Raw genomic sequence first — 24,685 nt, forward strand, 5'->3', positions numbered from 1 at the left:
GATGAATGAAATGATGGAGCAAGACTACAGTCCAAAATTTTAACCTGCTTAGTTTCTAAATAATCTGTGGAATTTAGACACTCAGTTTCCTCAGAAATTCAAAATAATCTGAGTAACTGCTGTCCATATACTTCTTTAAAAATTCTAGTCCACATATTCAGGACTTCTCCTACCTTCAGTACTGAAGCTCCTCACAATGTTGGATGCGGGGATGGAGGACTTGTCCGCAGTGTATCTGTTGTATAAATCAATCATGAACTGTGGTGGTTCTTCCTTGGTCTTCACTTGTGAGGGGACCCTTGATAAATTCAAACTTCTTAGTAAATCCGTCTTCATATTCTCCAGGAAAGATTTAAAGTCAAAATGGGTCTCATCTTCCACTTCCCCAGGATCGTGAATGGGTGCGTCAGACTTTCCCATAGCTGATAACTTGTCCCAGTTTTCCAAAGGCTTGCCTCTTGTCAGACAGGCAATGATATTGAAAACAGACAGTGCAGCTAATACTCCAAAATAATGCATTTCTTATATATTTACTTTCTGATGGAGAGACGAGAGGACAGGGGTATTTTAGCTGATTAAAAATGTTGTACCATTACAGACAGAGGAAAGGAGATGGAAGTCAAACAACTGGAATGCCCTTTGCAAATAACTTTCTTGTGTTCTTTTCACAGTCTGCTTCAAGCCCCAGCCTCTTGTCAGTTGTCAAGCAGATTGGTTGTACACTTGCCCTTATCTGAGTCATTGATGCCATGCTTCAGCTTCTGTTATCTAGCAAAGCTCTTAGTTAATGAAGATTCTGTAAACATCTGACAAACACATATGGCTGGTGGGAAGGACATTGTATATTGTAAAGAATCCACATTTCACTTAAGGGTCATCATTGCTTAATTACACTCTTTTATCATTTCCTTTCCAACACAGACAGAAGCTTTCTTAGGGACGTTGAGACTTACACAGTTTTCATCAAGACTAGAAAACAGAGATTTAGAACAAAAATCCTCTGTTGACTGTTAGTAAACAACATCTCACAAATCTCTGTCACAGTCCCTTAACCTGTCATCAGAAAATCTCCAGTAATTTGATGGAGACCTGTGATTCTGCAAGACATGATCTCATGGCAGTGCAAACAACCTTAAAACTTCTTTCGTTTATCAGCCAAGAGCTATTATTTGTACACACTGAAATATCTGTTTTGTGTCAAGTTTGCTTCATGCTGTTTGCAGGCTTGTCCATTTGGAGTTTGATTCCTTTGGTAGATGGGAATTAATTATTGTTTTTATAGTATCTTACGTAATATATTTCTTAGATTCTTGATGGTCAGTCCAGTCCCAGAGCAACCAGTCATTATTTCAGTGACCTCAGAATAAAGACAGAACTAAGCCTTCTAAGGCTATGTGGAAAGTAAGAGGTCTCTGTGAAGATAAGGAAGATTATCTATGCAGATAATGTTACCCATGAAAAGAAGTGGCCAAGAGAAAAATACGAGTCTGATGATATCATTTCTCATGATACAGAGAAAAATAAAAAGTGTATTTATAAGCAAAAATGGCACTTGTTATTTATCTGAATGAATCTCATTATCTAATCTAGTGATACATGTTCTGTCAGTATTATTAACGCATCATTTTTTCTAAGCACAGTTTAATCCACACTGCACATGTGCCACAAAATCTGAATAGCATTAGGAGCTCTTACATTGAAAAAAACAAATCGCAAAGATACAGACAAGATTTTGTCCTTTCTTCTCTAGTTTTGTAGCAGGGCATACACAGTGTTTAAAGTGAGCCCAGACTTCTCAAATGCTCACTTTTGTATCTGTTCAATTGACAACTGGGATCTGAGAGTCTGGTTAACTATGTTCCTAAGCTTTAAAGTGAGAAAGGATTGCTTTGCACTGATCCTGTTCTCCTGAATTAGCAAGATTGGTTTGTTTTACTCAAGGCCCTTGTATCTTCTACCTGTGTGCAAGAGCCTGATGGCCTGTGTTTGGCTAAAGCATAACTTTTCAAGGGTCTCCAGAATCTATCTGAAGATGTCAAGAAATTGAGTGGTTTTTTTTTTTTTTCTTTTCACTTTTTGTAGCACTTTTTCCAGAAGATTATCACTCACACTTAAAAAAAAAAATCCTGGTACTTCATTTATTGTTTCATTGTGTCTGCCTTTACCTTCTAGACACTAGTTCTTTCCTGCTGGCTTAAGGAGCCCCACAGTGCAGGCATTTCCCCCCCATCAAAGTACTTGCACAGTGTAATCGAGTTACTTCTCAGTTTGCTTTCTGATAAAATAAACAGTTAGAGAATGTATCTTACAGAACGTGTCTAAAAATGCACCAATTCTTCTTGTTTCTGTTTGTGTCAGATTTTCAGTGCCTTTTTGAAAAGGTGAACACTGGGGCTACACATGGTTTTCTAGTGGCAGTCCATCAGTACCACATGCAAAAATAAAATCTTTTCTTCTGGGGTTTGCTCCACTGTGCATCTTTTAAGGCTTTCATGTAGCTCTTTTTACGTAGCATCACTGTGGATGCTCATATAATGCTATAAGACCATGACAACCACCAAAACTGTTTTAAAAGTCATGATTTTCAAGGGTGCAATCTTCTGCTCAGTAGGAACAGCCTCCATTTCTTGTGCCTAGGTACAACGTTCTGCATCTGTCTACCTTGAAATGAGTTTTGATTATATAGAGTGCAGCTAAACCAAGATGTCTATACAAATACCTCTCTCCTAAACACTCCTATGCAAATGCTGTGGATGTTGTCATATACAGAGTTCCAGTTCATATACGAAGATGTCACATAGTGTCAGGCCAAGTGTCATCTTTGCAGAAACTTTACAATGAACAGTTTTATTCAGTGACAATTGCTTTTGAAAGCTGCTCTTTGAGGTTTGGCAGTGAGACAGTTGCTAATTCATTTGATAAACAAATACATTTATATTGTCCAGTGGTTCCTTCTAATTGTGCTGCCTTGTAAAAGTGAAGTGAAACAGTCCACAAAAAGCTAAGTACATTCTACCTGTTGCTTTTACCTTTGACAATTAAACTGTGATCTCAAAGAATGAAATGAATTTTGTTTTAGAAAAAAATGTCCTTTAAACTTCGCTGACTAGTATCAGCTGTTTTCCTGGTTTATCTGTCTTTAATCATCCAATATTACTATATCCTCAATTCTTTCAGGATTAATTAGTGGGATTATCTTAACCTGCTATTTTAAGTGTTTGTCAATATAACTTTCTCAAGAAATTTAGACATCGAGTGGAATGGTTTATAGGATGGTCATAGAGACCAAAAGGGCTGTTGGAAGAGAAGAACCAAGAGAGCAGTGATGCTGGTGTTTTCCAACAGCAGCCGACTGCATTTGTGCCATTTTAAAAATAATTTAAAGTGTTTAATGCAAAGCTTCCTTTTCTGAAGGAAGATTAGATGTCTAAATACCAAAGACACAGAAAGTAGTAGCCACTTCTAAACAAATAGTGGTTAAAGGCCTTGGTCACATTTGAGAATTGACCGATACAGCTAAACCAGAAAATGCGTTGTGACAAACATGGGTTTCTACTCGAAGTTACACTATTCCCCTAAATGAAACAAATTTTACTAATAAGAGAATTGTCTTGTTTGTGTAGTAAGGGAATGCCTTGATAGCTGTGTCACTTACGGGTGTAATTTTGGTTTGCCTGTGCTAAATTGTAAAGTTATGCCAACAAACCTTTTGCATCTAATGCATATTAGATCTTTCAAGGTTTTCTAGGTATCCTAAAGAGTGTAGGAGTAGTGTTTTCCCTTATATCCTATAGACCTTACAGCAGATTGTAGGATGGTATCTCTATTTTGTAATTGCTTGCATGGCACATCTTGGAAAGCAAATTTGTACTCAGTGACTAACTCAAGATACAGAAAAGATTCCCAGAGGAGAACAAAATGCAAAAGACCATATCATAAATACACTACACTAATATGTCATTCTGTTCACAGTTGATGCTAAATGGGATCAAGACGACCTACAAAGGAGGATAAATCTTCATGTAGAACAGAAATGGCAATGGCTTAACGTACTTTGAAAAGTGTTATGCTTACGGCTGTTCTGTAGGAACAAATGATGGATTTCTGAGAAGTTTCTCATTTTTCTTTATGCATCAGCATTACTCTGTCAACATTAGTTGAGTGTCTCTTGATTTATAAAAACACAAGACCCTACATTTTTAAGGGAGGTCTTTAATAGCAACAGTATACAAAGGTTTGTCCTGGTAGTACCTGTGTAAATCCCTGTAATGCTTTTGGAGAAGAAATGCCTAGCAGGGTCCTTGACCTTTTGGCAATTACTGCAAGGTCTTAGAGGTAACTACTACTTAATGAGAGCTGTTGGGAGGAACTGGGAAGAACTGTTGATAGAGTAACATTGCAAACACTCCCATGTACGCAGAATCTTAGTTTGGTGTAGGTTAGCAGGAAGGGCCACATTTACACTCCCCTGTTGTCTGGAAATCTGCACCCCATGAATATGGAATATTTATGGTAGAAATTACCTAGTGCCTTAGCTGGAGAGGAGCCTTCCAGGTCAAGTCATTCATCTGAGGGTAGTGCGCGTTTTGTCCTTTCTGTGAGCAATACCGCTCTAATAGGATAAGCTGGTACAGAAGGTTGGACTGTGCCTTGAGTAAGAAAGGCTCCACAGCTCGCTCTCTGTGCTACCTCACAGACCTCCGAAGTTTGTTCTGCTCCTGCTCTGCCCAGGTGGTTGTACAGCAGGTGGGTGAAAGCGGAGCACATCACCAGCACGTCCTGGCATGCAGGGACGCAGAGGAAGAGAATTAAGTGGCTCAGTAAGGGAACAGCAGGTCTTAGAGGAGTGCTGCAGTTACAGGGGCTACCACAGATGCATCAACAGAGGATTATGCAGGAGTTAGAGGGAAGCAGAGTTATTTCTGTTAAGACTTTTAATGGAACAACTGCCAAAGATTGTGTCCCATTTTGAAGTTCACTGTTGGAAAAAGAATTTAATGAAAGTTCTGGAAAGACTTCAAAAAAGAGCCATGAGAAATTGTTTTGAGACTTGGAATAATAAGAAATCAAAGTACCTATTTAAATCTTAGCCAAAATGTAATTTGACCTTGCTCTATATACTAAAAATACACAGTGAAAGTATTTTGGATAATAGACAAAAGGGATCTAATAAAAATAGGTTACAGTAAAATCCAGTGAATTGAAGCTAAAGCTTAATAAATTCAGACTAGGATTAAGCCACTGCATTTGAACAAGGAGCACTAACTTTTGGAACAACTACTCATAGTCCAGTAGAGATCATCCATCACTTGAAATTGTTAAAGCCAAATTTATGCAGGTTTTTCAAAGGTATTTCCAAGCTCAAAAGAGAAGATCCATAATACATGGTGCAGAAACTACTGAGCAAAGCTCTTCGAACCGTGCTGTGCAGGAGGTCAGTCTAGATGATCAGGGTATTCCATTCGTGCTTTAATCTATTGAAGCACATTATGACAAGCTTAACATGCATTTACGTGTTTCCATCTAACTACCACAATGTAGCAGAGTGGATTTATAGAAAGACAATTCAACTATTTTTAGATACTACTGTACCTTTAATTTATTAGCTTTTGTTAAAAGCATGTAACAATCTAGAGGATATAAAGTATAATTTACAAAAATATAAATCTTGGTTATTTTATTTTTAGTATTTCAACATATTACTATATAGTAGGTGTTACTCAGAGCATATGTTTAACAACCTGAAATTATATCCAGCAAACCAAAATTGTGGGATATTACATATGTCTTTTGTAGAACAAATTATATATTAGGGAAGGGTAACCAAAAATGGCTGTATTATCATACTGTAGATATGAAAGCTTATACAGTGCACTATACTTGCATCCTGAAGAAAATATACATATTAAGCCCTTTATTACAGCATTTTTCAGTATAAATATGCAGATTAAGAGAATGAGTGTTTTAGGCAAAAAGTTTCAATCTGTTTACAAAAGTGATATTCTAAAACAAGCCTGCCTTTGCAAATTCACTTCCCATCTCCTTGGTTAACTGAAGAGATAAAATAGTCAGTAAAAACAGTGTATAAAAACATATTTTAGTCCATTGATTATGGAAAACTTTACATTTAAATTTCTTACTAAATATCATGTTTCTTGGCTAGGTGGGTTAGGAAGATACTTGTAAAAGTACTGAACTCCTGGAAGGTAAATATATAAGACAGATGATGATCGTAAGACATATCCTTCCAGGTGAGCACGGGTATCGTTTCAACCTCTCCGCATGCTTTCTGTGAAGGAATTGCAGGGATCGTAGAGGAATCGTAGGCATCAACACAAGTGGATTCATCTCCCATTCACAACTTTCCCAGTGTGGTCAGGCAGGACCGGTAGGTAGGTCTTGTTAGAGATGTGTCTGTATGAACTTATCGGCAGGCACAGGTTTCCACCGACATATTGGGATATACCTTCAAAACAACGTTTTTGTTCTCATCTAAGAACAGGACACTGAGGGAGCTCATTTTGTCAGGAACGCAGCAGGGCTCTGGGATGCCGGGAATGATTCCCACTGCTTTTACGATGCTCTGGATTGTAGCATGGTTTGATGGTCGGACAACCTGGAACAGAGAAGGAAATGGTTATTGCTTCATTTATGAGAAGCTGCTTTCCCAAAGCAGCTTGGAAAATGACACAATTATGTTATTTTTCTTGAAAAAATTAATATATGTGATTAAGTCACAGGGCCATGCAACATAGCCATGCCCTCATATTTTCAGCTTTTCTGCAGAGCATGTATCCTAGTTTGTACTCCGTATGCTGCCTTCATAAATACCAGAGGAGGGCACTGGTGGCACAGCCAACAGTCAATAGCTTAGAAAAAGAGCAATGTCCATGGCTGCACCTATTAAATGCTGGAGATAGGCATGGAGGGAAAAGGGCTAAGGTGGGGCAGACTTCTCAGTTGCAAGAAGTGCTCTCGTGTTCTTAACCTCTTGTCTGACTGATAAAATTGGCTACTGTATTTCCAAAGTAAGTATGTTCCAGTACTGTTTCTCCTCACGTACACTGACCTGGAACTAGTTACTTTTTCCCTATACTAATTACTCTGATTTAAAAGAGTGCTCCAGAAACAGCCTCAACAAAGGGAAGTTGCTCTAGAATAGACAAACAATCTCACAGAGCCTTTTCAGATCATAAGCCCTTGCAAACTAGTACTATTACCTACAGTTTCAGTAGTTTTCAGCAGATTTGCTGTACATGGCATCTGGGGGACAACAAACAAAGGACTTCGCAAATCTCAACACGGAAGCAGATACTTTAAGTGAAAAGAATTTAATTAAATTAAAACTTTCAACTGTTCCTTAACTTAAGTGACATCATTTGAGTCATTACAAGGATGGACTGTGAAATCATCCTTTCTGCTTTGGTGTTTCAAGACAGCATCCATATCAAGACAGTCCCAACAAGTGACCAATCTTGGAAAGAGCCTTTCTGTAATTAGCATGTGTTGACATAATTAGCAACAGTTTGCTGTCTTAGATTTCAAAGCTGTCCAAAACCAAACAGCAGTGAATTAGCCTTGCGGCTGCTACATGAAGTAGAAATAAGCTTCTATCCACATTGGCCATGTCTGCAAATCTGGACAGCAAGAGAGACAGAAGTAGCCTTCATGTATATAAGCAACTGCACAGTTTAGAAATGCGAAGAACTGGAGCTTCTAGAATCTAACTCTTGCATTAACCTTTATGAAAAAGCTCCTCAAGTACTCCTAGCTCCTTTATTATTTTACAGTGTTACTTGAAAGAACCACAGATCTTAATGGGCTACTGAAAGAATTTGTTGACCCCATGCAACAAATAACCATCTCTGCCCTCAGTGCCAGTAGCTGTCATGTAGAACTCCTTTTTATGAACCTGCAGAAGATCCTACTAGGACCTTCTCCAGCCATACAGTCTCTAGGATCTGCAGTGAACAAACAGATGTGAGCCAAGTCTAGTGAGAGCAGCTGTCACCCCTGAAACCAGTTAGAAACAATTCAGCCCGAGTAAATCAAGCTACCAAGACGACAGCACTAATTAGGTTTCTAATGCCTGCAAGCATACACATTATAAGCAACAATGCTTAAAGAGAAAGCTGCTTATTATGGACTATTACTTTGTAGAAAATCTGGATGCCTGAGCCCTACATCCACAGTTGAGCCAAGCAGCACACCCATCCCACATCCAGCCAGGCTCCAAATTTTCCAGCCCTTCTGGAAATCTGGCCCAAGCGCTTAGTGATCTTGGGTTAGGCTTCACATTAGCCTTTGTACCAATGTGCTAAAGTGGAAAGCTTGAAAGACCTAGCTGAATGCCCAATAGTGATGGTACTGGGCAAGCACTTAATGAGTGAAATGCTGGCTACAAGTTAAATACAGCAGGCTAGGTTCTGCTCGCTCTTAACCTCTAGGACAGTCCTAGCTGGGGGAAATTCTGAACCTCAGAAAACAGAAGGGTGATGATGTAGTTGAAAAGCAAGTCTGAAATGCTTCAGCTCACCTTCTTCCTGGTTTGTATCCCTTCTAAAGTCCGCTTTATTATGAATTTACCCATCAGAAAACACCCTCTGCCACATCATAATAAGCAGTACTTCTTAGCTTCAGGAAAGTTTTGTTTTCATTTCAAGAATGGAATTCAAACCTGAAACTCATAAAATGATTCTCTTACAAGGATAAAATCGAGTATTCTGATTACTGTAGATCAGGGAGAAGGTTTGTCCAAACACTTGTTTCTGACATTAAATAAGTCACCAATATAAACTTATTACACTGTTCCAGCTAAAAACACGTCCATTCTGTTTTGGTTCTGTTTCCTCTTCCGTCATACTCGTTTGCTCTCAGGAAGCCAGGTGTGTTAATTTTTTTTCTTTTGTACATATGTATTGTGCATTAGATTATGGCGGAGGACCCATATTCCCAGGCTGGGTTTTGCATTGGATAAGTTAAATGGTCATTGTGCTGCATAATCGTCCTATACTACAACAGAAGAGTGAAATTGTATTTGAGCCTCTGCAAGCTTTAATTTTTACCAGACCATGTATGAATTTATGTGTACCTGGTTCAGCATTGGCCAGCAACACAAGAACATGTGGTCTGGGCAGATTTCTGCACCCCACCCTGAAATCTGGATTTCTACTGTTCCTGGACTTAAACTAGCCTGCATATCCTCTCTTCCTGCAGTCACACTACTGATTTCAACGCAAACACTCAGACTCCCTGTAGGGCAGATTCCTGTCTCAGATCTTTGATATTCTTTGTTGTAAAAGACTATCAGTTATTCATGGGCAGATTGACCATGTACAAAATTGGCAGTTAAATGAATAATCAGACCATTTGTAGGTAGAAATGTAAAATTATTAGTTTTTGAACATGCACATTATGCAGTGCTTCAAACCTTCCCCCTTTATTTGAAAGCTCTGTAAAACAAGAGAATTTTTGTGTTTCATGGGACTGCCAGAATTTCTACTTTTTGCTGAAGGGCAAGTGAGTTGGGAGTAGGCCAAATCAGAATTCCACTAGAATTCAAAAACTCTTTGCCTCTTTATTAGGAAATTTCACACTGCTCCTCGAGGAGGAATTCAAAACACCAGAGTTAGAGTGTTACAGACAGCTACTTGGCATTTTCAGCCACATATGGAAAAGCAGCTTTTTTCTAGTTCGAGCAGGATTTTCTCAATTTTAAGACTTTAACAAATTAAAGAAGCACCAGAGAATTTTGAGACAAATATAACTGTAAATAGCATTCTTATTTTCAAAGTGACAGGCAGTTTCTTAAAGCATGTGTCACTACTCTGCATTTTTCTCCTAAGGTATTACCAGTAGAATTCAGAAATACTCTGATAGAGTAGCTCGTTTTATTAGCTATAATACTGTCTACTTCTGCTGCCACACAGGAGTAGTTTGATGCTTTAGTGTGCATGACCATATTTTATGGAACTGCGTAAGTCTGTTGTGGTTTCAAGATATAAAATAAGAATTTCTAAAAGATTTTACCTGAGACATTTTTCTTATAAAGTTGTTAAAAACAATACTGCTTAATTTTTTCAGTCTAAACAGAGCATGGTGAGATGGGTAGAAGTCTAAAGGTAAAAATCTAGCTAATGAAGTAGTTGGAAAGGCAGAACAGTACTATTTGCAAGCTAACAAGAGTGAAAAGGCATACTACCTTAGGCATTGGAAATTCACATGTCCCTGCACAGTAGTAGGCATCAAATGATTTGGGAGATATGATCCATTCATTCCAGCCAATGTCGGCAAAGTCAACTTTCATGTATCTTCTTGAACAAATCCGTGGCTCATTCCATTGTTTTCGCCTTGCCTTCTTCATTGTTTTCTCATCAAAATTTAGCACCTGAGACTTTGCAAGTGTTTCTGTGTTTTCTTGCCCTTTTCTCCTTCGGTCTTTGCGTGAGCCTTTTGGTTTCAAGGACTTGTAGGCATTCTCCCATATGTCATGTTTGTTGTATTTGTTGTTGTTATACTCTACCTCTGGTAACTCATTGTTCTGAATAGAGCTAGAGAGGTATGTGTCCCTTCTCACTCGGGTATCAGTAGAAGCATTAGGTGACAGATTTTGGTCCCCATCACTGGAGGGAAATGGGTCATAACGCTGTAGGGTGACAGCTACACTGTTGGGTTCAGAGATTGCAAGGTCATTGGCATAAACTAGAATATAAGGCAAATGGCTGGTGACCTGTTCGGGGAAGCCGTGGTGCTCCTCCCCAGAATCAAGCTCAGCGCAGAGGATGAGTTCTGCAGCGCGTTTCGATTCTTTTATGATGTGCGAAATGTCCTTCGCATGCCAAGCCCCTCGCCTTTGAAGAAACACGGTGATGTTCCCTTTCACTAGTCCATAAGCAGAATTCTGGGGGATGGTTTGGAAAATGAGGTTGAGACGCAGGATAGGAGGCAGGTGAAGGAGGCGGCAGGATGAGTTCTTGGACCGCTTACAAAACACTTCCCGGTGCCGAGGGCGTTTGTCAGCATAGAAGTGAAATGTGGCAGCAAGGATCATCTCTGAATCCTGCATGGATGTCAGGTTGAAGCAGTACAGCGGCTTCTGGGCCAGGAATTCTGCAAGAGAGCAAGGAAAACATGGATAAATATGAGACAAAAACGGTAGTCAAACCACTTATTTGTGAAAGCAGATTAGCAAAGTTTGCTTTTTGCTTGCTCACTTCAAAGAGTATAGGGAGCTTGTTGGACTCACTTCAGCTTAAAACTGTAGTGAATGGGAGGAGGAAAAAAAACTAACAATATTTAGCAGCAATATTAAATTTCAGAGGTGAAAAGAAACACTACTTATCCCATTATTCACAGATCAATAAGATCACAAGAAAAAAAAATGACCATCTGAAGAACATACTGCTCTCTTTAAGCTCAGACTGGTACTAAGAATGCATTAAGGGACTGTAATGGGTAACCAGTAAGTTGGTGCTTGCTGCCTTCCAGTTCAGACATATGCTAGCTAGAGCCATCATTTGGATGAAACCACAGCAGGTTAGGATGTTCATCAGTCCCAGGACCACATACATAGTGTAAGTACTGATTGATATTCAAATAGTCAAATTCCATCCACACCATCTGTATTTCTTCTCATGCAGTGGAGTGGACCAGCCTGTCCTGATACCCTTGTAACATTTCCATAGGTGGCAGAGCAGCTGACAAAGTGCTCTGTGATGACAGCCTGTTTGTTTCAGTCAGTTCAGGACAGGATTCCTATCACTGAACTTTTTAATCAATGCTAGCCATATTCACAGGTGCTCAGACTATGAAAAAAAGTTGAGAGTTCAAATTCTGCTCAAGTCCTTGGAGTAGTACACTGCCAGTACTATCAGTTCTATACATAGAACTTGAATTCTTGCATCAGTGGGATAAAAGTGTTTCAACCACCAGAGCTCCCAGCGTTTCTGATGAATTGGGAATTTGGAATGAGTGCTCAGAGAAAAGGGATTTTATTTTTTCAAAATTTCTAATTTTTGCATTCCAAAGTGAAACAAGTCCTTCAAAAGTCAACATTCTTTGTAGAAATAGTGAATCAATAGCTACTGAAGATTCAGAAACCTGGAAGTGTGGGCTTTTTAGGAAATGAGGAAGCTTGAGTTTTGGATGGAGCGTAGCCATATTTATTGTAATTTATCAGATTGCTCATGCTTTTACCAACCTATCAGCCAAGAATTATGTTTTCCAGGCCTACTCTGAATTGAGCTGTACTAGCTGCATGAATTAAAACTATGAATATTTTACTGACTGCATCTACCTCTGATCACTGTAGGCAGCTTCAAGTTCACAATACAGGCAAGACGTATGGACGGTACATGCAAGAGATGAGTATAGAAAAAACAGGCAAGTGGCCAAGGAAAAACACTTGCTGTTAGTAGGCAAGCCACCTACTAGGAGAACATTGCATTGCAGTAAGCAAAGATTAGCAATGCAGATTTACTGATAACACATTTGTGTTAAAACCAATATGCAGAGAATCCAGTTTAAAATATTTTGAGCTATGAAATTATGTTAAAGCAACTGTAAGCCTCTAGAGGCCAGAATTACAGTTCCTGAGAAATCTTGATTTGCTTTTCTTGCACATAGGCATTACGATACTATCTTAAACTGCTGCTATTTTCTACTCTTCACTGAGGCCTGGGCTTCATTTGGAGGATGGGTGGCATTCAGTGAAAGAGCGTGAGCTGGAAGAGGCAATTTTTGCAGGAGGGCTTCATGGCTTAGGCAGCTGTTTGTTACCATGAAGACTAATTCCTGTATCTCAGCAACCTAGATGAAGTTGGACAATAACTTGGTATTTCACATTTGGTCACAAGCTACACTCCAAAGCCACTTATGACTTGACTGTGCAACTAACTGTGGTCAATTGGTGCCATTTTCTAAAGCTACAAAGTTGCCTGAAAACAACAAAAAAAAAGTCTATGAACTAATTTGCATTGAACTAAGGCAAAACTTGAACTGCGTGCCCATCTCTCAGCTCCTTCCCAGAGAAATAACCAACTCCTGTGAACACAAGTGGAGGTGAGGTGAGAGGCAATCAGATGTTTGTGAAGCATTTCTCCTCAAGTTATTAGTACTGCTAGAGAAACATGAAATTATATTTGGAACATGTGCAAAATTCATGTGCTATGTAGCAATTACTTTGCATTAATATCTAATGCTTCTCCATATTCAGCAACCCCGGTCAACATCACCCGTACCCTGTAAGTGATGTGTGGTTTCTCAGGGCTGTGGTAATACAACTGTGTAATTGAGGAGACCTCAGTAGCATGACAAAGGAGCAACGCCAATCCAAAATCCAGTGAGAGCCCTCATCTTGGCAACCCTATCTTGAACACTGATGCTGGAATGTGCCCAGAGAGCTTTAAGCTGCAGCACAGGAACAGAGGGTTACAGGTTTTCTGATGGGTATCTTTTTTTTTTTTTTTTAAATAAAGTAAATCCATTGCTTGGGATAACAAGAGGGAAGTTATTGTAGGTGTAGTCTGTTTTGCTTGTCTAGATAAGATCAGAAGTATCATCTGTATTTCATAAGGAACAGATGTTCCACATGTCTTGTTAGAAGACCATGCTGATTTCTTCTCTCAGAAGAATGCTAGAATTTCTTTGAGGAGATAAAGAAAACACTCTGTGAAACAAGCTTCTCCCCGCCCTTGGTCTTGTGTCATTCCATGGTTGATTTCAGAGTGCTCATCACTGGGTTGATGAATCACAAAGAAATAACATTTATTGTCATAAAAAACATTGCAGAGGAGCTTTGGCTTTCATACCACGTTACTGGGGAGAGACAAGATCCCACAGAGAAGGGATACAGATGGAACACAGGAGACAGGAGGTTTGGACACAGGTGTGCATGATGCTAGGCAAGTTACCATGCAAGCATCTCTCTGCCTTAGTTTTGTGATCTGACAGATGAGCAAAATACCAATGTATAGTATATGTGGGTAGGAAACACTACGCTGGTGTTTTAAAACTAAATTTAACCACTTGGATGCAAATTGCTTGTTCAGGAGAATAGCTAAAAAAGAAGAATATGGAAATGCAAGAACTGTCCCACTAAATGGGGCTTGTGGCCCAGGACCTTGCTTGGGTAGCAGCCAGCATCAGCTGCTCGGTTCACTGAGAAGGAAGAGCAGCAGTAGGAGGTCACAGAGTGACCGTCCACCATGGCAGCTTCTTCCTAACCCCATTAGTTAGTGGCTGGCTACTGGTCTAATGCATGGAGATTTCCCTCCCAGATGGCTGCAGTTGCCTTACATCCTAACTCCTAGGGGTCTGCGTGTTTTAACAGCCACAGCCTTCTGTAGGATCTCCTCCTCCTAGCAGGAGGACTTGTAATATTGCATCTAACATAGGAAAGATTTAATTCATGCATTACAGATATGAGTTACAGTGCGATATTCTAGTAACCACTCACAACTAATTCATCAGAGTGCCTATAAAATCGGTACTTAAGTGTAACAAGTGCTGTTCTGGAAGCTGGTCTAATTCAGATTTCAGAACCGAGATGCTAGCTATAACCTGTAAGAGCTAACCAAAGAAGGAAGAGACATTTTCCAGAAACGTTATTTTAAGTATCCTTGGCAAAGGATAACAAACGTAAAGAACATTAACTGAGCAAACAACCGATTTTAAAGAGAGGGGGTGACAATGAAAGCGTAGTTCCGACCCGGTACGCGCTGTTGCACCCTCGTAACGAAGCCGAGCAGAGCCGGGGAGCGGGAGAGGAAACCCCCCTTCTGCTCGGGGTGAGGCAGCGCAGCGAGCTCAGTGCCCCAGCTGCGAGCTGCCCGTGGCGGTCCCACGGGCGGCACCGCTCCCGCACGGGAGCCGCGGGGAAGGTTTTGGTCCTCGGGGGAGGGTTTGTGCCCCCGGGGGAGGCGCGGGTCCCCCCCGCAGTGCCCCGGGCACCTCCGGTGTGCTCGCCCCTAGCAGCGGCAGCTCGCCAGGGTGACCCCCTCGGGGCAGATGCTTTCGGTTGAGGGCAAGGGGCAGCGGGATCCGGCCGGGGGGCACCGGGGACCCCGGGACTCGCCCCGGCGGCGCCGTGAAGCCCCCGCACCCCCCAGGCGGGCACCGGCCGCCTCCCCGAGCCCCTCTTACCTGGCGTGGCTTTGAAGCTGCGCACCGTGTTGCCGTCCCCGGGCCGGCTCCCGTGCCGGTTGTACTTCTCGTAGAGCTTAAGCATGTGGACAGCGACCATGTCCTGGGCGAGGCCGCCCAGCGCGGGGGGCGGCGGCGGGGAGCCCCCACGGGGGGCTCTGCCGGCGGGGCAGGCGGGGGGCCGGCCGGCGGCGCTTCCCCCGGCGGCGTGGGGAAGGCGCAGGGCCCAGAGCAGGAGGCAGCAGCAGCAGGTCAGGCGGCCGGCCATCGGGGGCTGCTGCTGCGGGCCGGCGGGGACCGAGCCGCTGTGTCCCGGGGCGGGGGGGCGGCCCCCCGCTGTTAGCGCCGCTGCCGGGCCAATCCTCGGGGCTGGAGGGGGGGGCGGCCGGGGAGCCCTCGGGAGGGGCCGCCGCGATCCTGGCGAGCGGCGCGGCCCCGCTCTTTTAAGCGGAGCGGGGCGAGGCCCCCCGGAATTAGCGGCCGGCCGCTGATTGGAGACGCGCGGCCCGCCGGGGGCACGGCGAGCGGCGGGGAAATCGCGCCCCGAGGCGGAGAGCGGGCGGCGGCGGGTGGAAGGGAGGAAGGAAAAGGGGAAGGGAGAAGAGGAGAAGGGAGGAAGGGCCCCGCTGTAACCGCGATCGCTTCCCGGGGGCCGGGGAAAAGGCAAGCGCGAAGCAACCGAAGCGCAGCGGGGCACTGCTCGCTCCGGGCAGGCGCTCACGCAGTTGGGTGAAGGGGGCTGTGCCCGGGCAAACTTTCCTCTCTGGGCCGTTTCCACGGGGGATGTGAAGGAGGAGAGCACCCGGGTGAAGTTCTGCAGGGCTGCCACGGCTTAGGTCGGAGGGCGGCGGTTTAGAAGTGGATGGTGCGCGGTGTGCTCATCCATCAGGTGACAGCAGCTCGGAGCCAGGCTGAGAGTCACCCAGCGGGCGCACCAGCCGTCCTAGGGCAGGCAGCCTCCGAGGGAGAGGGCTATATTCCTAGGGAGTTTGTTCATTCCGCCTCTTTTTAAATCTTGTCTTCTCGTAGCCAAGACAGTTACTTTTCTTGGAGAGTATACAATGCAATAATTGAAAAATTGTTGGAAAAAGCTACTGTTGCTGTGTATAACACAACTCTTTTGTGATTTTTTTAACCTTGGAGTGTCAAATCTGAGCAGATACTATTGAAAGCCTCTGAACCACAAGTTTGTAGCTTTTGGATCATCGCAAAGAAAGGTTCGATTCATTTTTAAAATTAGCACCAGGCCACATCTCTCTGTGCCCCTTGAATGTCTGAAACGAACAATTTGCAAATACAAATTTGTCCAAATGTATGTTGCTAAAATATCAAGCCTCCCATTAATTACTCTCTGCTTATAAATAAGCCAAACCATCCTTTGATGCTTTTTTTTTTTTTTTTTTTTTCTCCATGGTAGCATGCTCATGACCTCCACTGGGGGTGTGAGCGAACCTTTTGTTGTTTGTGGTTTTTGTCTGTACTGTTTCTATACAATCAAGGTCCTGTGAAAAGGAGGAAGAGGCAGCAGGAGGTAGGAACAAGCTGGGCTATTTTGGACCAATGTCCCATTAAAACGTTCTCTCTCTCCTTAACTCACTCCATACTCCTATTCAGGCATACACTTTGTATCAGTCTTTAACCTGCACTAAAACCTGTAGGACACTGATACTTTGACATTGTTGGGAAAGAATTAAAGAATCAACCAGGGATGGCTAATATTTCTTGCCTTATTTTATTGCAGAACAGCAGGAATTCTAAGTCTTTAAAGCTCTGGTACTTTGACTCTTTTATGCAGCTGAGATGATGAAATAAAAATGTGTTTGGTAAAGGAATTCAAATTAGCACTGGGTCACATAATTCCCCTGTTCTGAATATGGCCAATCAATGGCATCTCTAAGGCATCTAGAGGCAAGAGCTATGCAATTTCTGCTCATGCAGAATAATATTCCTAGCGTGGAAATTTCTGCTAATTAAAGCTCTTGCCAAGTAGAGTCTTTTTCTTTTTCTTTTTTTTTCTTTTTTTTTTTTTTTTCTTCTTCTTCTTAAATAGCTCAAGTCAAAGCTTTGCAAGGCAGGACTTGGAGAAAGTTTCCCTGTAGTTAGACCAATGCATTCAAGATTTTAAATTGCAGATCTAAAAATTGCAGATCTAAGCTTCCTGCTAAAATCGTCAAGATATAAATAGCATTACACACAGTTAATAACATCTTATATACAAAGAAAGACAAAAACAACCCAAATAACATTTTCTTTCATTAGAATTAGAGACATCTATACAAAGGAACTGTTGCGATCCTTGCCTCTTCTGTTGTAGAACACAGATGTAGGAAATATATATGAAATATATAGGAGGGGAGATACATCACCAGGAAGGGAATCTATTCCCTTTGTTCTATGGTAAAATTGCTTACTAACTCCCTTTAATGTTAGAACTTTAAAATCTGCATTAAAATAGTTTTGCCTGACCCTTTTAATAGTAAAGTCAGTGGCAGGGATAATGATGGTTAAAACTCCAGGGAAGTTGATGAAACAAATTATTACTGAATTTGGGCTTCAGTCCAAATTTCTGGTTATTACTTATGGTAGGACGTCTCATTCATTTTTCACTCACAAAAATACCATGCTACATATAATGCTGTGCAATTAGCTAGGACCGTACAGGACCATTCCTTAAATATATTACATGTTAATTGGAAATAAACTGGATGGAATGCAGTGGGCTGCAGGTTCTCCTGGAAACTGATGGCAGAATTCTAAAAATCTCATCACATACCTTCCAAAATCACACAGTGTGGCAAGAATGATATATGGTCAGTAAAAAAACGCTTCTGTATGTTGTTCAGTTTTTCTGAACAATAGTGAAATTATCATCACACCCCAAAAAGAAACAAAGCAGCACAAAGCTGTTGAGGTGTTACAGCAGGTGGAATGGTCAGAGCTGATTCAGAGCCCTGGAAGGCTCCTAATTTTGAGAGGAGAAGTTTGGACATATCAGGCAGTGCCCATTGTGGGCAGTTTCCCTGCTTTGCCTCTCGAGGAGCAGCGCTCACTGTCGCAGTCCATCCCATCAGCTCAAGAACAAGCTCCCACCTTGGATTTCCGCTCTGGATCCACACGTTCATATTCCAGTCTCTTGCAAGCACAAACCTTACCCCTGGTAGGTTTTCCATCCTTCATCTTAGTGACAAAAGTTTATTTTGTCTGTCTTGTTAAGAAGCAAGATATGCCTCTATTCACCTGCTACCACACTGTCTACGGTGTATAATTACAAAAAGTAAGGAACTAGGAACCAAGAGGCACAGACTCGTTTCCCATCATTAGCTGACACTCTTTGATTGCTGCTAGGACATCAGACTAGGTTTTACAGTGATCCCTTTGGGAAATGAAAGAAAATATGCTGTGTCTTCACATCTGTGAAATGGTAATCTTTGCCTCGGATGTCTGATGTGAGGACAGGTGAATGCAAGTGTGAGATGTATTGATGGCTCTAGACAGGAACATACCTAAGGATTGTTGGTGTAGTGCAGTTTCTGAGTGTTTTCCCAAATGCTAGGTGTTCATACATACACTAAACAAGATGAATGATCGTTAACAGCAATAGAGATCAGCTCTGTAGTTAGTTTTATCATGTCAGCTCTGTAGTTAGTTTTATCAGGCCTGGAGAGCACCAATAGGCCCTAACTGCCCTGAGCAACCTCACCTAGGGCCTCCAGCCCCAACCTGAGCTCATGGCCCTGGAGCACCATTTAAGCCCAGACCGAAGGCTTTACCCTTTGTTTGCAGGATATTCCTGAGTGTGTCTATTTCCAGTCTTGTTCATGAGATGCTGTTTGGATTTCTTGGGTGATCTTTGGACTTACTGCTTTTACTGTCTCATCAGCAGACTGGCTATAGGACCTGTGGCTGTCACTGCCCTACTCTGCTCACCCAGCTCAGGTACTGTGGGGCTGTGCTTGGTGGGGAGGTTCCTGCCTGGCTCCTCTAGGCTTGCTTTTTCTTGGGGAAGGGGGGCTTTCACTAGTCCCTGAGTAGTTAATCTGTACCTCTGCAACCGAACTGTGCTCCCAACAATCCCTATATTGTCCTAAAACACTAACAGTGCTACTTGCAGGCCCTGTAAACTGAGAGAAACCTGGCAAAGTCTGTATACCGGGGAGCTTATACTTAGGCACAAGAAGCAGCATTCATATGTTTTCATTGCAGTGTCTATGTTCTAGGCAGCATATCTGAGCTGGTTGTGTTAGGCTGCCTTTGTAGTCAGTGGGGGAGAAGCAATGATGGTTTCAGCATAATCTGTTGCATCCTATAGTAGGTGTCCAAAGGTGTTCGTAAGGTCTGTTCTCTCGGAGTGCCTGTAGCTCCTCATTGATTATAAAAGAAGTCGTCTAGATAAGACGTATGGGACATGAATTTCACTGTAAGGGGCTGAGTGTGTGAGGTGGAGAGCACCTTTCTCTTTCATTAGTTTCACTAGAATGTGATAGCACGTGGCACTACTCATCCTCAGGATTAACATTTTGCACAACTGGATTTAACTGCAGTCTTTCTTCGTCTAATTTGCATTTAACAGGTATTGGCATATTCATGTCTTACCCTGTGAGTAATGAAAATGTCCCAAGTATCTCTTTTCCAGTTCTGTCTCACTGGGAGGTTGGGATATGTTTTTCTATATTTGAAGAATTTCAGAAAAAGCTTTCTTTATGATGAGGCTGTCTATATGGAGTCACAGACTTGTGTTTCTGCCTCGAGGTTTGCAGCTTGTGCTTCTAATGAGGATAGCCTAGGCAATCATCAGATAAGCGTATCCCATTCTGTTGCTACTCACAAGCTGCTAGGCTCTGCTGGAGGTTTTTCTCCATCTGTAGGTTACTAAATGCAATCCCTTCATCTTGGCAGTTTAATCTAGCAGAGATGTCAGCAGGTATCAGCAAAAGTAGAAATTCTGTGACATTACTAGGCACTGGCCTGAAATATAGGTAATGTTTTATTTTATTTTACAGCAGGCACTTTCAACTTCTCAGTGACCCATGCACCACCACATAGAGTCATTTAGGGAGAAAAAGGATAGATGTTTCTTTCCATTAAGAAAGGGAAATGAACTTTCCCAGTGGAAATTCCAGCGGTAACTCATATGAGTTGCAGAGCAGGTTGGTAATGCTGCCTTGGGACTCATGTGAACTGCAGTAGCTCCTGTCATTGTCTGAGAGGCATCTTGTTGTGAGATGTTGTGTCGGGCTCCTGTACTTTCTGGGGTATGTACCCTCTCCTTTTGGGGGATGGAAAGCCACAGACCAAGAAGGAGGAGAGCATGAGGCAATCCAAACACTCAGACTGTGGCTGTAGCAAAATACAGCTTTAGGGAGGGAAGGGGGGGGGCTTAAATCCAATTTCCTGTTCAAAAGCAATTTTAAGGAAATATTTCAAGCAGCCCAAGGCAGCAGTCTTCATGTTCCAGCCAGCAACCTATAGGGCTTTGAATTCCCTGTCCTTTTACTCAGATTGTTTCCTAGGCAGCAAAGACTCTTGCTGAGGTCAGTGCTCTGTCCAAGTTCAGAGCTCAGCCTGGTGCACTTAACAGGCAAGATCGATACCTGCTGAGCTGCAGCTGCCAGTGTAAACAGCAGGGCTTTCCAGCAGAGCCAGGGGGAACGGGAGATGGGCTGGGTAGGCTTGGTGGGACTGCGGCATGCCCTTACACACAGCATCAGTGCTCGGGTGGCCAGCGGTAATGCGCATCTCCAGGCACCTGTTTGTGAGTGCAATTTGAAGAAATCTGTGGGAATGCTGGGGGGAGTGCGGAGGTAGGGGTGGGAAGAGGCAGCAGTGATTGGCAACGACCTGTGGCCACAGCTGGTTTTGCAAAGATATTGTTGCAAATTGGGTTGGGATCTCGGCAGGATGTTCTTAGTCTGGGTAATGCTGCAGATGAGATGTATTGAGCTGATAGTGCAGAAGGGTTTCTGCACACGGTGGATGACATGAACTTCTGGGGAAGTATCTTAGAAGCACGAGGAGCGGCTCCTGACCAGTAGATGGCAAGCGTGCCCCTAAGTCAAGGCTCACCCATTGCTCTCCTGTGTATGGGACACGGCTGTGTCCTTAGGATGACAGTTAGGATCACTTAAGATCCTGTAGCATTTTTCTAGTGAGTAGTACTGTGTCAGGTAGCCTCAGTGTTTCCAGCTTGCCTGTTCATTGCTTTCTAAGACCAGAGAGGACCATTGTAATAGCTTTGGCTGATCTCTGCTTTTGGGGTGCTTTTGGGTGACCCTGGCTCAGTGAGGTACACCTGGTGCTCCTGGATCTCCCTTGAGCTGTAACAGCTGTGTTAAGGATCCATGCTATCTTAATTGCAAGTGGTAGAGAACTTGCAACAAGAATTATATTATCATCAATGTTTAAAATTTACGTGTTTGTATTTTAGACTTGTTGGGTGTTGATTCCTCTAGAGATTCAGAGCTACAGTATTGAGTCAGTGCAAGAATGAGTGGTTCTTGTGCCCTTCCAGCAGGGGCAAAATTGCAGAAATGAATGCAGGCAGCTAGGGATGTACTAAAGCCTGCCTTATGACTTATCCATACCAAGTATGGCAGATATGCTAGGACATTTCCTGCCCTAGAGGAGGAATTCTATTCAGGCATTTAAATGATTAGGCAGACTTTATTTCTCTAGCTATTCTTTTTTCCATATTTCCTCAATCCATATGTTTTTCATCTTCTCAGATCCAACACTCCTGCAGGGAGGTGCCAACCTATCTCTCCTTTCTGAGGAATTTTGAGGCATTCACCATTCAGCTAGTCCATTTGAAAGAGTCATTCAGGTTATCATTGCTAGTGCAAATTCAATACTGATTTTTTTAAAAAAGCAATCAAATCAAATATCAAAGTGGAGTTTTATTCTGATTTCTATAAACAGAATTCCGGGTAGTAAGCAGGATTCACACATGTATGAACTGACTTTACGGATCACTGTTGTGTAGCTTGGCTTCATGTGGGTGTTTTGCTTCTTGTAAAAGAAAGCAAAAAAAAAGGGGATATTCTGTTTTTCTGTCACACTGAGTTGTAGGCCAAAATGTAATGTCACTACATCAACTTTGGAGTTGCACCCAAGATGAATTTGGCCTTGTCATTATGAAATTCTTGCTATGATCTCAGAAGGGGCTCGTGCCAGAACAGCAACCACAGAAATCATCAGTTGAAACTCCACCGAAGTTCTCATTCCATGTATATTAAAAATTAAGCTTTGAAACAGAATGCTTTATTTTACAATCTTGCATTACGTTTTCATTAACGTTATATAACTCTGAGGCTGTTAGGGGGATTCCAATTGGAATGTAGGTATTTCAGCTGCAACATGGAATGGGTTGAAGTGTGAGTGGAGAAATCGAAACATAATTCCAAGTGAGATATGTTACTAGGTCTTGGTATCTTATCTCTGATATTTTCAGTTATAAATTTCAGGTTGCCCTGTCCCCATTAATCAGATGTACACTTAAGTAAACTAAGGCCTGTTCACGGATATGTTATGAATTCAAAAACATCTTTCATGTGTAGGAATGATGCAAAATCAGTGCTTTTCCAGCTCTTCTTCTCAAACTCTTTGAAGAGGAACTCTTTCCACAGCAAAAACTCCCAGAAATTCTCTAAGGTTTACTTGGAATTGCTTTATAGCAAATGAATGAGAAAAAAGATGGTAGATAAATAGTAGAGGCAGAATTCTGGAGTTAACACTATTTTTTTTCAATAGTTAGAGGCACAATTGCATGTGTCTTAATTACAGTTCTATTCTGAAATTCTGTTCTTCCAATGTAACTTTTCAGACTATCAGTAAGTCAGTGGCACAAAAGGAACAAACAGATACTAAAAAATCTGCTATCGTTAACTGATGAGTTAGTTGGTATTGTATTAAAAGGACCATTGATCTAATGGCATGGCAGTCCATTTATGCACTAATCATGGCATTGTACACTCATGTTTTTTACATACTAGTGATTTCTGGAAATAGTTATTTCCCCTTTTTGCACTGCACTGGTAAGGGTCTGCAAGCCAACTTGAATCCCTTGGCCCAGCTGTTTCACATTCCTGGTGGGGATGGGAAGGACATGGAAGTTCAGAAATATGGGTAATCAGCTTGTAATTAGAACACAATAAACTATCACACTGACCATCAGGTGTAAAATTTACATTCCAAAGGCATAGAGACATGAAAACATTTATTTTTTTAATCCCTAATGTAACAAAAGAAGAAATGCAGGGAGCAAATGATATTACTTTAAATCCCTGCTTCTTGGAATGGAAAGCTAGGTTGAGACTACTTGCATGCATTAATAATCAGCATTATTTTTATTTCTTTTTGTCCAATATTAAAAGTCTTATGTTCAAAAGAATGCACGTGTGACTTCATAAATATACCATTTGCAGAAGCAGTGAGGAAGGGCTGTGTTAAATTTGCTAGATTTCCTGTCATTGAGAAGGCTAACAGAACTTTTTTTTACTGAAAGACCCTGAAGCACTAGAATAAATGTGAACTCTTAGAGGCTGGAGCTTTTTATAGATGTGAAAGACAAACATCTGTGATGAATGGTTAGGTGGAATTGAACCTGCCATGGGACAGGAGAATGGAATGAGTGACCTTCTGATGTTCTTCCCAGCCTGATTTCCTATGCATCGTTTTGCAGATGGAAAAAATGAGTCTAATCCAGCCTGCATGTATAAAGGAATAGAGCAATCTGGGTAGTGAACTTGAAAAAGCTGTGCACAAAAGTTGTAAATTTGCAAACTCAATTCTTATTCCGTCATTTCTTAATATAAGATGGTTGCAGTACCAAGTGGAGACACTAAATGTGTGATGTAATTTTGTCCTACAGATTTCCTAAAGAGCTGCATTAAATCCTTTGTAAAATCCACATCTTCATTAAGATCTCTACTTTGAATTGAAGAGTTAGCAGCATCTTAGTTTAAGAAATACCTCAGCATCTGTGCAGATCCAATAAAATGTTAAATCTGATGGCAGTTCTTCAACTGGCTTGATCTGTCATCATGACCTTCCTTAGAAGGATTCTGAAGTGTAGAACAAGTTGCCTGTGGCTTGCATGGAAAGGAGGGATCTCAAAACTGCAAGATAAATAAGTAATTTGCTTTACATATTGGACAAGTAATGGTAAATTAAGTGAATTGCCAAGTAAATTGGTAATTGCTGATTGTTAGTGGTAGTCTTATGGGCACTTCCTTCACCTTTCCAGCAGGTGGTTATCTGACTTGCCTGGTTAATGAAGTATTCAGCTGCAGTTCCTTGGCGGCACATTACCTTCTGGGGATTTCAGGAGATGGAAGCATCTTGAAGACTCTATTTGAAATAGTAGAAAAACTTTCTGAGTAACTAAGGGCTACTGAAACCCTTACCAGGTTTTCCCTTACATTCAAGGTGCATTTCCAAGACATAGTGCATTTTTTCGTAAAAGACCACAGGTATTGGCTTGTTGTGTTTATTTATAAGCTACAGACAAATAAGAAACTTCCATACTCAGAAATCTTTGGATGGCATT

At 41.8% G+C, this 24,685-nt stretch overlaps 2 protein-coding genes across 2 annotated transcripts in view; both read right to left on the reverse strand.

Annotated features, from left to right (window-relative positions):
* Nucleotides 1-1,456, reverse strand: part of GDF2 (growth differentiation factor 2) — a 4,228-nt gene extending 2,772 nt beyond the window's left edge. Inside the window, 1 exon segment of the mRNA XM_080597856.1 lies at nucleotides 174-1,456. Coding sequence (XP_080453982.1) covers nucleotides 174-519 — 346 coding nt within the window. The 5' untranslated portion in view covers nucleotides 520-1,456.
* A 2,786-nt stretch (nucleotides 1,457-4,242) lies between these two features.
* Nucleotides 4,243-16,533, reverse strand: GDF10 (growth differentiation factor 10). Its single transcript, XM_080596988.1, has 3 exons — nucleotides 15,142-16,533; nucleotides 10,202-11,109; nucleotides 4,243-6,616 (listed from the first exon to the last, which is right to left on the reverse strand). The coding sequence occupies exons 1-3, from the start codon at nucleotides 15,407-15,409 to the stop codon at nucleotides 6,425-6,427; spliced, it is 1,368 nt and encodes a 455-aa protein (XP_080453114.1). The 5' UTR covers nucleotides 15,410-16,533; the 3' UTR covers nucleotides 4,243-6,424.
* Between the last annotated feature and the right edge of the window lie 8,152 nt (nucleotides 16,534-24,685).

This window comes from Anser brachyrhynchus, assembly GCF_964034855.1.
Source record: "Anser brachyrhynchus genome assembly, chromosome: 6".
NCBI lineage: Eukaryota > Metazoa > Chordata > Aves > Anseriformes > Anatidae > Anser > Anser brachyrhynchus.

What these genes read in the sequence shown, in the direction of transcription:
- GDF10 (XM_080596988.1), bottom strand. Translation starts at nt 15,409, where the DNA reads ATGGCCGGCCGCCTGACCTGCTGCTGCTGCCTCCTGCTCTGGGCCCTG. An exon ending in CAGCTTCAAAGCCACGCCAG is followed by an intron (nt 11,110 to 15,141) that starts GTAAGAGGGGCT and finishes GCTCTCTTGCAG; the next exon opens with AATTCCTGGCCCAGAAGCCG. An exon ending in GTGAATTTCCAATGCCTAAG is followed by an intron (nt 6,617 to 10,201) that starts GTAGTATGCCTT and finishes TCTCTGTTCCAG; the next exon opens with GTTGTCCGACCATCAAACCA.